The 13,940-nt window shown below is 41.7% G+C and overlaps 1 protein-coding gene across 3 annotated transcripts in view; it reads right to left on the bottom strand.

The window, feature by feature from the left end:
- SCUBE2 (signal peptide, CUB domain and EGF like domain containing 2) overlaps nt 1–12,416 on the bottom strand; it is a 128,422-nt gene extending 116,006 nt beyond the window's left edge. For all 3 annotated transcript variants that reach the window (XM_033927874.1, XM_033927876.1, XM_033927875.1), the window contains exon 1: nt 12,287–12,416. In XM_033927874.1, the coding sequence (XP_033783765.1) occupies nt 12,287–12,380 (94 nt within the window). In that variant the 5' untranslated portion in view covers nt 12,381–12,416. The remainder of the gene's footprint in view (nt 1–12,286) is intronic.
- Nucleotides 12,417–13,940: the final 1,524 nt, after the last annotated feature.

Below are 13,940 nucleotides of genomic sequence, written 5' to 3'. Positions count from 1 at the left end.
ACTTACAAAATGGGGGGTTCACCGCTAGGTGTAAGCAACCTTGAAAGAGACCTGGGAGTGATGGTGGACACAACATTAAAGGCGTTGGCGCAGTGCGCCTCAGCCTCAAGGAAAGCAAACAAAATGTTGGGTATCATTAAAAAGGGTATCACGACCAGGACGAAGGAAGTCATCCTGCCACTGTATCGTGCAATGGTGCGACCGCATCTGGAGTACTGTGTTCAGTACTGGTCGCCGCACCTCAAGAAGGACATGGCAATACTTGAGAAAGTACAGAGAAGAGCAACTAAACTAATAAAGGGCATGGAGGACCTCTCATATACTGACAGACTGAAAAAGTTGGGGCTTTTCTCCCTGGAAAAGCGGAGACTTAGAGGAGACATGATAGAAACCTTCAAGATCATGAAGGGTATAGAAAAAATAGACAGGGACAGACTTTTCAAATTAAGGGGAACCACACGTACAAGGGGGCACTCAGAGAAATTGAAAGGGGAGAGGTTTAGATCAAACGCCAGGAAGTTCTTCTTCACACAGAGGATGGTGGATACATGGAATGCGCTGCCGGAGGATGTAGTAAGCAGGAGCACGCTACAGGGCTTCAAAGAATCTTTAGATAGGTACTTGGAGGACAAAGGGATAGAAGGGTACAGATAAGAATAGAAGTAGAGGTAAGTTATAAAATTAGTCAGGGACCACTGTTTCAGGCAATAGGCCTGTTGGGCCGCCGCGGGTGTGGACCGCTGAGCAAGATGGACCTATGGTCTGCCTCAGCAGAGGCAACTCTTATGCTCTTATTTTGACAGTAAAGTATATCTAACTGACCAATGTATTTACTCATTTCATTTCTTTAGGGCTTCAGACATGCCAAACGTTGTTCGCTAATACTTTCACGAAACAACCAAAACTTTTTATGGTTGGCTATGGCTGTGGCTTCTTCATTTGCCCATGTAGTTTCTTATACATTTATATCATTTAAATAATTTTTATAGTTTTTTTAATAATTTTTTTACTTTTCTTTTATAGAAAGTGCTTTATAATAAATATTTATAAAAGTAACTTAGCTTAATGCATTCTCCTTAGTTGGATCGGGTCGGGGCTTGTCACATCGACATGTTTCGCCTTAACGGCTTTTTCAAGATATCAACCCCTGCATAGATGAAAGAAGACATTACCCAAGAATCCTCTATTAATTATCCCTTAAGGGGACCATATAGTAAATAGCTTTTTCAAAACTATATGCTCACCCTATTATTCTTTTTAAACAGACCATCCCGATATTTGCTTCTTTTTGATCTATCCAAGATGGCCGCGGCGTCTTTTTTACTAGTTTAAGTACCAACCTCCTATAATGACCTCATCTCACCACTAGCGAATCAGGGAGCACCATTATATTAACGAAGTCCACTCCACTTCTTGGTTAAGACCCTCCGGCACCACCGTATTTAATTTAAAGATCCACTTCTGCTCTAGCCAGTTTAGCCTACGTTTATAATTATAAACGTATAATTATTTAAATGATATTTATAATTATAAACGTAGGCTAAACTGGCTAGAGCAGAAGTGGATCTTTAAATTAAATACGGTGGTGCCGGAGGGTCTTAACCAAGAAGTGGAGTGGACTTCGTTAATATAATGGTGCTCCCTGATTCGCTAGTGGTGAGATGAGGTCATTATAGGAGGTTGGTACTTAAACTAGTAAAAAAGACGCCGCGGCCATCTTGGATAGATCAAAAAGCAGCAAATATCGGGATGGTCTGTTTAAAAAGAATAATAGGGTGAGCATATAGTTTTGAAAAAGCTATTTACTATATGGTCCCCTTAAGGGATAATTAATAGAGGATTCTTGGGTAATGTCTTCTTTCATCTATGCAGGGGTTGATATCTTGAAAAAGCCGTTAAGGCGAAACATGTCGATGTGACAAGCCCCGACCCGATCCAACTAAGGAGAATGCATTAAGCTAAGTTACTTTTATAAATATTTATTATAAAGCACTTTCTATAAAAGAAAAGTAAAAAAAATTATTAAAAAAACTATAAAAATTATTTAAATGATATAAATGTATAAGAAACTACATGGGCAAATGAAGAAGCCACAGCCATAGCCAACCATAAAAAGTTTTGGTTGTTTCGTGAAAGTATTAGCGAACAACGTTTGGCATGTCTGAAGCCCTAAAGAAATGAAATGAGTAAATACATTGGTCAGTTAGATATACTTCTTTGATATTAGACTAATGTGAAGGAGGTGACTCAAATCTGTACTTGCATAGTGAGATACCAGTCAAATAAAAGAATAAAGAGGGAATATAAAGATATAAAGAATAAATTGAAACCCTTGAAGATAAGATGACTAGTTTTGGGGGTTATACGGAAGAACAAGTCCAAAATTTACTTTTAAGACCAGCCTTACTAGATGACACTAGTGATGTGGGATCACATACATTATGGGAAGACTGGGAGAATGTCCAGAAAAGAAAAATACGAGCAGAGTTACATGGAAGCACTCTTATACAGTATCTAAAGAAAACTATGATCCCTCGGGGTTTGAGAATGCTAAAAGAACCACGGTTATTTACAAATGATAAAGATTTTCTAGATAAATGGATTGCCATTTTAAATCGATGCAGTAGAGATCTGATGGTATTGATTGTGGAAACGACAACAAAAGTAGAAGAGGAGCTGAAGATTAAATTAAACTCTATGGAACAAGAATTAAAAACAAAATTTCCAATTGAAGAATTTGAGAAGAATCTTTCGGATTTTCAGCAGTCTCTAGTTACATTTAAAGATTCACTGAAACAATCAAAAATAAAGAAATTCAGAAGAGATGAATTTGACTACATCAACGAGAAAGTTTATACCTGGAATAGAAAAGATACACGACAATTCAAACAAAAGAAAGTAGCATTCGACAAATCATCTGATGAATCAGAATATTCGAGTGAAGGAGGAAATGAAAATGATCAAACTGTAGCTACTACGACAGCCCCAAAACCTTTTTTAGGGGGACCCAGAGGAAGATCGAGAGGGAGCAAGAGAGGACGAAACGTGGGGCTGAGAGGATCAACGGGTCCGGTGACACGGAACAGCCAACAGTAATAAACTTAACAAAATATGTTTTGACTAAACATCAGGAAGAGGTTTTACAGCTAGGACTTAATTTCATTCCTACTAGCCTATATGATCCTTTTGCTATTCGAGTAGCTTTTTTTAAATTTGTAAGAAAGATACAACTACGAATTTTTTTCTGTGATAATCCACCCAGCTTAGATATTTCAGTAAAAAAACCTCCAAGCAACTGGATGCCTCCGGGAAGTATTCATCATTCTGTTCTTACTTTTCAACAACTGGTTATATTAGATCTTGAAAAACAAGAAAAGGAAAATAAGGGGCGGTTTATTCCAAAAAACATGGATAAGCATCAACATATGGCTTTGAAAGAGCTGACGGACAATAAACAAATGATTATTTTAAGAGCAGATAAAGGGGGAGCCACCATACTACAGAATAGAGATCAATACAATCTTGAAGCTCAGAGACAATTGAATGATATGACAGCTTATCGACTGTTAGATACAGATCCAGTAGAACTGCTACAGGAACAAATTAAAGATATAGTAGAACCAGAAGTAAAAACTGGTATGATAACAAAAAAGGAAGCTAATTTTCTTATGGAACAATGGCCCCGTACTCCAAAGCTATACTTACTCCCAAAAGTGCATAAGAATTTACAGACTCCACCGGGTAGGCCAATAGTATCAACAAGAGGCTCGGTTTTAGAACCGTTATCACAATTTGTAGATTGTTTTCTACAACCTTTTGTTACAAAAGTTACCTCATTTGTTAAAGATTCCTCCCACTTTATTTCTATGCTGAATGATAATGAACAACTTACAGAAATGCCCATACTTGCCTCTTTAGATATCACATCACTCTATACAATGATCCCGCAACAAGCTGCGCTAGACATTATACAAGAAGTACTGGAGAACCGTATAGGAGAACCTAGAATTAAGACGGAATTTCTTATGAAACTAGCAAAACTGGTTATAACAGCAAATTACTTTTGGTTCAATGGATATTATTACCATCAAATACAGGGGGTGGCGATGGGAGCCACGTTGGCTCCCTCGGTTGCCACCCTGTATTTAGCAAGTATGGAGAAAAATAATATTTATTTAATGCAGAATTTTGAAAAGGTGGGAATGTGGAAACGCTTTCTAGACGATGTTTTTATCGTCTGGAAAGACTCTGAAAAAGCGTTATTAAATTTTATAAAAGAACTAAATGCTTTGAATCAATATATTAAATTTACAGCAGACTATAGCCAAGGTGAAGTCAACTTCCTAGACCTTACAATAAAATTTGAGCAAGGAAGGTTCACTACAACACTGTTTCGAAAATCTGTGGCAAGGAATACACTTTTAAAATTTCATAGCCACCACCCGTACAAACTTAAGTACAACTTGCCGGTAGGGCAATTTCTTAGACTACGTCGTTTATGTTCAGAAGATCAAGAATTTATTTCCCAGTCTAGACAACTAGAGAAGCGAATAAAAATGAGAGGATACCCAAATAGAGCTATTCGGAAAGCGTTTTTGAGGGCAAAATATGCTAATCGAGAGCTATTATTACAACCGTCATCTACCACTGAAGATGAAAGGAAGAATTTAGAAGAAACCTATACTAGAATGACATGTGTTTTGCCCTTCTATATAGAGTCAAGATATTTAGTGGAAAGTATGAGAAAATACTGGCACATATTAAAAACTATTCCAAATGCTTTTGAAGAATTTCCTACGACCAACCTATACAGGGACATCAGAAGTGTCAAAAGTGTCAATGGTGCAGTAGTACAATTGAAGGGAGTGAATGGCAGCCTCCCCATAGAGAAATTCGGATTACAGCAAATACGACAACTACATGTAAAACTCATAACGTGGTTTACGTTATAATATGCCCTTGTAAATTGATGTATGTGGGTAGAACAAGTCGTCAAATGAACATCAGACTAAATGAACATAAATCAAGAATCATTAATAAAATAATGGAGGCTCCTCTAGTTGAACACTGGGTTTCTTTAGGACATGAGAGCACGGATATTAAATGGCGTATCATACTGCATATAAAAGAAGGGTGGGAGGGAGGAAATTATAAACGTAGGCTAAACTGGCTAGAGCAGAAGTGGATCTTTAAATTAAATACGGTGGTGCCGGAGGGTCTTAACCAAGAAGTGGAGTGGACTTCGTTAATATAATGGTGCTCCCTGATTCGCTAGTGGTGAGATGAGGTCATTATAGGAGGTTGGTACTTAAACTAGTAAAAAAGACGCCGCGGCCATCTTGGATAGATCAAAAAGCAGCAAATATCGGGATGGTCTGTTTAAAAAGAATAATAGGGTGAGCATATAGTTTTGAAAAAGCTATTTACTATATGGTCCCCTTAAGGGATAATTAATAGAGGATTCTTGGGTAATGTCTTCTTTCATCTATGCAGGGGTTGATATCTTGAAAAAGCCGTTAAGGCGAAACATGTCGATGTGACAAGCCCCGACCCGATCCAACTAAGGAGAATGCATTAAGCTAAGTTACTTTTATAAATATTTATTATAAAGCACTTTCTATAAAAGAAAAGTAAAAAAATTATTAAAAAAACTATAAAAATTATTTAAATGATATAAATGTATAAGAAACTACATGGGCAAATGAAGAAGCCACAGCCATAGCCAACCATAAAAAGTTTTGGTTGTTTCGTGAAAGTATTAGCGAACAACGTTTGGCATGTCTGAAGCCCTAAAGAAATGAAATGAGTAAATACATTGGTCAGTTAGATATACTTCTTTGATATTAGACTAATGTGAAGGAGGTGACTCAAATCTGTACTTATTTTGACAGTGGCATCTTCACTATTCTTCGCGAATAGTTTACAGCTTCTTGATTGCATTTTGATGTATAATATTTAGTGGTGCTTTGTATACAATCCTCACTATTGTTTTCTGGTTGCTCTATTGTGACATGACCAATTCTTGTTGTTTACTTATGCTTGAACATAAATAAAACTTATTGAACTAAAAAAAAAAAAAATTGCACCCTCTCTACCACTGTAAACTTTTCAAAATTAGCAGCACCAGTAATCTAATCTTTGATTTTATATACCGATTCATCCCAACAGAAGGGCTCAACTCGGTTAACAAAATATTAATAAATTATACAAGAGATTAGAACAGAAACTATATCTATTAGGCCAAAATTTTATCTTCAGCATTCAACAATAACCGCAAAGTCCTATACCTCACTGAAGATATACCTAGGTACGGGGAGTTACGATAATCTAACTGGGATAAAATCATTCTCTGCACAACAGTACGAACATCAAAAGATGGTAACGTTCCCCCCCCCCCTTTTTTTTTTTTTACAAAGTCGTGCTAGCGGATGCCATGAGGCAATGGCCCCGAAGCCCTTTAAATCCCTGTGGACTTTGGGCCAGTTACTGCAGCGGCCAGCGCTAAATGAGGCATAAGAACATAAGAACATAAGAACTGCCATCTCCGGATCAGACCCATGGTCCATCAAGTCCGGCGATCCGCACACGCGGAGGCCCAGTCAGGTATACACCTGATGTAGTTTTAGTCACCCATATCCCTCTATGCCTCTCATAAGGAGATGTGCATCTAATTTGCCTTTGAATCCCAGCACAGTGGATTCCTTGATAACCTCCTTTGGGAGAGCATTCCAGGCGTCTACCACTCGCTGCGTAAAACAGAACTTCCTGACATTTGTCCTGGACTTGTCCCCCCTTAGCTTCAAACCATGTCCTCTTGTCCGTGTCGTGTTGGACAATGTAAATAATTTATTTTCCTGCTCTATTTTATCGATGCCTTTCAGCATTTTGAACGTCTCGATCATGTCCCCTCGCAGCCTTCTCTTCTCAAGGGAGAACAGTCCTAGTTTCTTGAGTCGTTCCTCATATTCCAAGTTCTCCATACCTCTTATTAACTTCGTTGCTCGTCTCTGCACCCTCTCTAACAGTTTTATATCCTTCTTTAGGTTGGGAGACCAATGTTGGACACAGTATTCCAAGTGTGGTCTGACCATTGCTCTATAAAGCGGTATTATGACTTTCTCCGATCTACTCGTGATTCCTTTCTTTATCATGCCTAACATTCTGTTTGCTTTCTTTGCCGCTGCCGCGCATTGTGCCGACGGCTTCAGGGTCCTATCTATCAGTACACCCAGGTCCTTTTCTTGTTCGCTCTTACCCAGAGTTGCGCCTGACATTCTATACTCGTATTCCTTATTCTTACTACCTAAATGCATTACTTTGCATTTCTCCACGTTGAACTTCATCTGCCATTGATCTGCCCATTTCTCTAACTGATACAAGTCGCTCTGGAGTTCCTCGCTATCCTCCTGCGATCTGATTGCCCGGCATAGCTTTGTGTCGTCTGCAAACTTAATGATCTCACTGGATATTCCGTCTTCCAGGTCATTGATATAAATATTAAATAGGATCGGCCCAAGCACGGAGCCCTGGGGCACACCACTAGTCACTTTCTCCCAGTCTGAGAACTTTCCATTTATGCCCACTCTCTGCTTTCTGTTTTCCAACCATTTGCCTATCCACCTTTGTATATCTCCCTCTATACCATGGCTTTGTAGTTTCCTGAGAAGCCTTTCATGTGGAACTTTGTCGAATGCTTTCTGGAAGTCCAAATATATTATGTCCACCGGCATTCCACTATCAATTTGCTTGTTCACGGTCTCGAAAAATTGAAGTAAATTCGTCAAACATGATTTCCCTTTCCTGAACCCATGTTGACTGGGTTTCATCAAGTCGTGTGTATCTAGGCCTATTGGTTTTAACTTATACAGAAGGTGCAATTGTGGAAATCCAGCTTGAATAGCATGCGATACCTAACATTTCATACGCAAGGTTGAATCTGAAATCACTCCCAGCAGGTGCATTTTTTGCTTAACATTCAACCATATATCCATCACATTCAAATAATTCAGCCCTGGATCGGTAGCATGGAATATTGCTACACCATGGGTTTTGGCCAGGTACTAGTGACCTGGATTGGCCACCGTGAGAACGGGCTACTGGGCTTGATGGACCATTGGTCTGACCCAATAAGGCTATTCTTATGTTCTTATGTTTTTACCTATAAAGAATGTCCTTGTAAATATGAAGCAATCTTAATCCTAATTCCTGTAGTTTCTTTATCAACAATATCAAATCCACAGAATCGAATTCTCCTGAAATATCCAATGAGACCAGACAATAAATCAAGTTTCGATCCAAGCAGCACCTCCACACTGTGAGCATGACGAAATTCAAACTGGAAAGAGTTCAAACGCCCTATTCTCTTCACAAACAAACCCAATTGCTGCAAAACTAATTTTTCTATCACTTTACCCCCAAAATGGAATGATAGCAATTGACCCCCCTCTTTTACAAAGGTGCACTAAGCTTTTTAGCGTGCGCTAAAGGCTAACGCGTGCATGTTATCCTATGGACGGATTAGCGGTTAGCGCACGCGTTGAATTAGCATAAAACGCTTAGCGCACCTTTGTAAAAGAGGGCCTGAATGAAAATTAGCCATCTAATATCAGAACCCGCTTTCTTTAATACTGGTCTAACAGTTTACATCCATCTGGGAGAACACCCTCTCTTAAAGATTTGTTCGCAAGTTTTGTCACAAATGGAGCCACCCCACTAGCCAGCTGTCTCATGATCACTACATTATATGGTTCAAGCAGTGTACGCGTCAGGGAACACTTTCTGTCATACCCTCCACCTCTTGCTCTGAAACATTATCAAGAGAACTCCACCTGTTATCGCCTCCATCCAACAAACACATACTCTGATCCTCAATATTGACACTAAGGCTCTCTTTTACAAAGGCGAGAGGCAAGTCCTATAGGCCAGTGGTTCCCAACCCTGTCCTGGAGGACCACCATGCCAATCGGGTTTTCAGGATAGCCCTAATGAATAGGCATGGAGCAGATTTGCATGCCTGTCACTTCCATTATATGCAAATCTCTCTCATGCATATTCATTAGGGCTAGCCTGAAAACCCGATTGGCCTGGTGGTCCTCCAGGACAGGGTTGGGAACCACTGCTATAGGCAATCAGTGGGTACCGGCACTGATCCTTCTCTCTGGCCCTCTTCCCTTCCGTCACCCCCCTCACCCCCCTCCCCCCACACACACACTGGTGTCTCAGGGCCCGCCTGGAAGGCCTTCACATGCATGCGGACATCAACATGATGATGTCACGCATGCGCGTGATGTCATCACGGCGATATCCGCGCACTTCCAGATGCCTCGAGCCACGGCCACTACCTTTAAGTGTGCCGTGGCTCGAGAAAGTTTGCGGGACACTGGCCTAAGTGCTACTCTACCAATACCCACTTAATTTACACTGCAGATGTTTGCAAGGAGGGTGTACAGTCAAGTGGAGCATGGTGGGATACAGCAGGCAGTGGCGTAGCAAGGGTAAGAGGTCCCCTCCCCCACCCTGCTCCTTCCACGATCTCTCCCCCCCCCACTCCCGCCGCATGTGTCCCCCCTTCTCTTCCCCCAAACCTCTAGCTGAAGTTGTTGATCACGGCGGCCAACCACATGCTCCTCGTGACCCCGTCGGCTTTCCTTCAGATGTCACGTCGGTCGCGAGGAGCACGTCTTGGACTGGCGTGAGCAACAACTTCAACTAGAGGCACAGGGGAAGGCATGCGTGCGTGTCGCAAGGGGAGGAGTGGGAAGAGGCGGATCAGAGGGGAGGAGGGGTGCTGGTGCCCCCACCAACATGGCGCTTGGGACGGACCTCCTTCCTCGCTCCCCCCCCCCCTTACTACACTACTGACAGCAGGGTTCCCAGTTGTGCACAAAACATATAGGAGACTTCAAATTGCACATGTCCCTGCCATATTTAGTCTCCTGTACATAAGTGCGCTGATAGCGGGTTACACTAGTATGCTATAATGAAACCTGAGTTGCAGAATTGACCCCTTGGTGCACACAGGTGACAACAATGAGTATTATAGCTGCACTCTAGCATATTGCACAGTGGCTGAAAAAGCCACCACATATTATGTTCTAATATATGTGAAATATCTTCCCATGAGAGGCTGTGATACTGCTGACCAGTATATGTCAAATGACATCTACCCCACGAGCCCACCTTCAGACATTTTATTGTGTGCAATCCCACAGGAGGTGGGCACTTCCACACGCATTCTCTTCATCTATTGAGGAATGCCCTGTCCTTCAGGTATTTATTTATTCAATTTTCTATATCGTTCTCCCTAAGGGAGCTTAGAACAGTTTATATTAATTTATTCAGGTACTCAAGCATTTTTCCCTGTCTGTCCCAGCGGGCTCACAATCTATCTACTGTACCTGGGACAATGGGGGAATTAAGTGACTTGCCCAGGGTCACATGGAGCAGCGTGGGTTTGAATCTACAACTTCAGGGTGCTGAGGTTGTAGCTTTAAGCACTGCGCCACTCTAGAAATGAAAATGTTGTAAAAGTGAGCCAAGTATTGGACAATCAAGCCATTGTGACATCACTGATGAGGCTGGTTCTTAGGCATTGGTGGAATGAAGCATTATGACATCACAATAGCAGCTCTGGTTATCATAGGCTGAAACATTATTTATTTATTCAATTTTCTATCCTTTTCTCCCAGGGGAGCTCAGAACGGTTTACATTAATTCATTCAGGTACTCAAGCATTTTTCCCTGTATGTTCCGGCAGGCTCACAATCTATCTAATGTACCTGGGGCAATGGGGGGGATCAAGTGACTTACCCAGGGTCACAAGGAGCAGCGTGGGGTTTAAACCCACAACCCCAGGGTGCTGAGGCTGTAGCTTTAACCACTGCGCCACACCCACTTTCCCCTTACTGTCATAAGCGTGGGTAGAGAGGGGAAGAAAAGCCAGAATAATGATATGGGGTTGCCCCAGAGATCTCCAGGGGCCACCATTGGCCCCCAGGGGCTTGCACTGAAGAACATTGCTCTAGTCTAGCTCATCTGTACACACAGCTCCCTCAAGTATGTCTGTACTGCAGAAAATACAAATTTCAAACTGCACAGACCTGACCATGATTTGCTTGTTTTCAGTCATTTGAAGTCATTAATGCGTGCTTATCTATGTATTCTTTGTGATCCACTGAGAACTGTAGACAAAGACAATTATTATTTTTTTAAAAAATAAATAACTAAATAACGATAGAGTTCACCAGTTCCATATTACAGTGCAAGGAATCCATGCTGAGCATTAGGGGGGGGGCATGGGATTTTCACAGACAAGAGCCGGCAGCACAGTGTTTACCTTTCAAGACCCCTGTTCAATACCTCCACACATTTGAAAGCTTATAAAGTTAGGAAAGGCCGAGTTGCACAAGATCCAAAGAAAACTGCCTTTGATATTTTCTTTGCTGAAGCTCCAGGAGTTGAAAAGCAAACTGGATAAACTCAAAGGAAAACGTGGGCAAAGTGAAACTTGGCAGTGAAAGTGGTGGAGGGAGAGTGATGGATTCAATATTTGTTTTCGGCTCATTTAGGCATGCAGAACCCGACTACCCCAAGGGCTCAACTTTGGGGCATTTAGATAACAGGAAAACGATCTCAGGAATCCGCTGACAGCCCACCTTATAACAGCATTCCTTTCTTTAAACAATTTGCATCATGGAGGAATGATAAAAATATGTATGCAAATATTCTTATTATTTTAATTGCAATGAATAGCTCTTTGTATCTTATGTATATTTATTTGATTCATTCAATAAAAAATGTTATAACATAAACAATTTGCATCATATGCACCTTGCAAAAATATTTAGCAAAATCATGTAAAGGGGCAAGTGATTGACACAGCACTAAACTAAATGTTTAAACTAATGTAGAGACTTAATGCTAAATCAGAACTTTACACTTCAAAGAAAAATAATTGCTCGCCTTTCTTTTTTTCTTTTTATATTTATATAACATTTTATTGAAGAAATGCAATAAATACATAATAATATAATGCAGTAAAAAAAAAATAGTCATTACATTTAAATTTACCATATTAACTTCTAATAAATGTTTATCATGCCTTCAAAATAATTTTTTCAAATTACCTAATACATCTTTCTTTAATACCAGGAATCTCTCCCAGACGTGGATTCAATGCAATTAAAAGCAAGTGAGCTGCACAGCTGATTGCTCTGAGAGATGCTACCTGCCTCCGCGCGCTGAGGACCGACCCTGCTCACGGCACGCGCGTGAAGGGAGAACTTACCGGTGGCGGCTGGGGGCAGGAAGCTCCCCCGGGCTGGCGTAGCCCAGCACAACAGCAGCGATAAGACGAGCGTGGCGGTGCGCGAGGCGCCCATCCTGCAGCAGAGCCGGCGCGAGGCAGCCGCGAGCTGGCCACAACCCCCCCCCCGGCACCGCCTCCCCTGTCCCCGGCTCCTCCCTCCGCCTCGCCCCCTCGCGCTCGGTTCTGCGCGCGCAGTTTCGCGCGCCCGATGGGACGTTCGAAAGACAGTTACAGTAAAAGGGCGGGAATAGAGAAGAAATGGCACCTCAGAGGGAAGGTTTCCTCTGAGCCAGAACCGTGCCTTCCCTCTGTGGAAATAAGTCAACAAACACTGAGCCCTTTTCTTTGGACCAGCTTCATACATTGGCGACCCCCCCCCCCCCAGCTTTAATCTCGCGCTGGGTCTTTCATCCGCTCGCGCACCGCAGGGATGATTATGTAATTCAACGAGTCCAGTGCATGAAGTGAGTCCAATAAAAAGTCCTTCCCTCCGGCTGGTTTGTTGACCTTTGTTGCTGAGCTCCATCCCTGTCCCTGCTGGAATTTTCCTTACTCCAGCATCCTTAGGTGTGGGTTTGAGGCAGCTCCATTTGTCTAGCTTTCCTGACTAATGTACTCCCCCCCTCCCCCCATTTGCTGTTATTCCGAATTCTCCTTCCTTTTAACCTTTGGTTCAATGGAATAGAGGGACTGGAGATGTTTCTGAAGGTCTCCAAGCAAGGTCATGCATTTGTTGCTGCAAAAAGCAGTGGGAATGGTACAGTTTAGGGAGTGAAGAACTTTTGTGCACAAAAGGGGAATGGAACTTGGGTGTGATAGTATGTGATGATCTCAGAGTTGTCAAACAGGTTGAAAAGGCGACAGCCAATGCAAAGGGTCAGTAGGGAAAAAAAAGGAGATACTGATGCCCCTGTAGAAGATCCTGGCGAGATCTCATTAGGAATATTGATTACAATTCTGGAGATCCCACCTTCAAAAAGATATAAACCGGATGGAGTTGATCCAGAGGGGACAGACTTAAAGATCTCTGTCTGTATAATTTGGAGGAAAGGCGGGAGAGGGGAGATATAATAGAGACATTTAAATACCTACAGTGCGTGGCATAAATGTGCATGAGGCAAATCTCATTTGAAGCTGTGGAATAAGGGGGCATAGGATGAAGCTAAGAGGAGTAATTCAAGGAAAATACTTTTTTTTAACATAAGAGATGCAATCTATCTAAGGCAGACAAACAAGACACATAAGAGTTTCATTTATAAAGGAATAATTCAAACAAGCTTGGGCACGGAACAGGTGAATAAGAGGGTGATTGGTAAAAGGCTCTTTGAACCTATCTATTGAAGGGGTGTTTCAGTTTGTGTTGCATATGTTAATTTCATTACAGGGCCCCTGGGTTTGAAGCCACTTGGGTGCGAGTGCTCAGCAGCTATACCAAGGGCTGTGCAGAGGCTGCATATAAGACTTGCTCCCGGTCCACCATCAGTGATGCTCGTGAAGCAGGCAGGATAAAGGGATGCTAGCAGGTCAGTCAGACGGGGTGCAACTGAGTTCAAACAGTCCTGAATATCCTACACATGTTTTGTAAAAGCAAAATACATATCTGTGTGCTTTTATACAACGCCCTTCTCCTGTG

Source organism: Geotrypetes seraphini, chromosome 19, assembly GCF_902459505.1.
Source record: "Geotrypetes seraphini chromosome 19, aGeoSer1.1, whole genome shotgun sequence".
Lineage (NCBI taxonomy): Eukaryota > Metazoa > Chordata > Amphibia > Gymnophiona > Dermophiidae > Geotrypetes > Geotrypetes seraphini.
The sequence above is the reverse complement of the archived record's forward strand: the minus strand, read 5'-3'. Positions and strand labels throughout refer to the sequence as shown.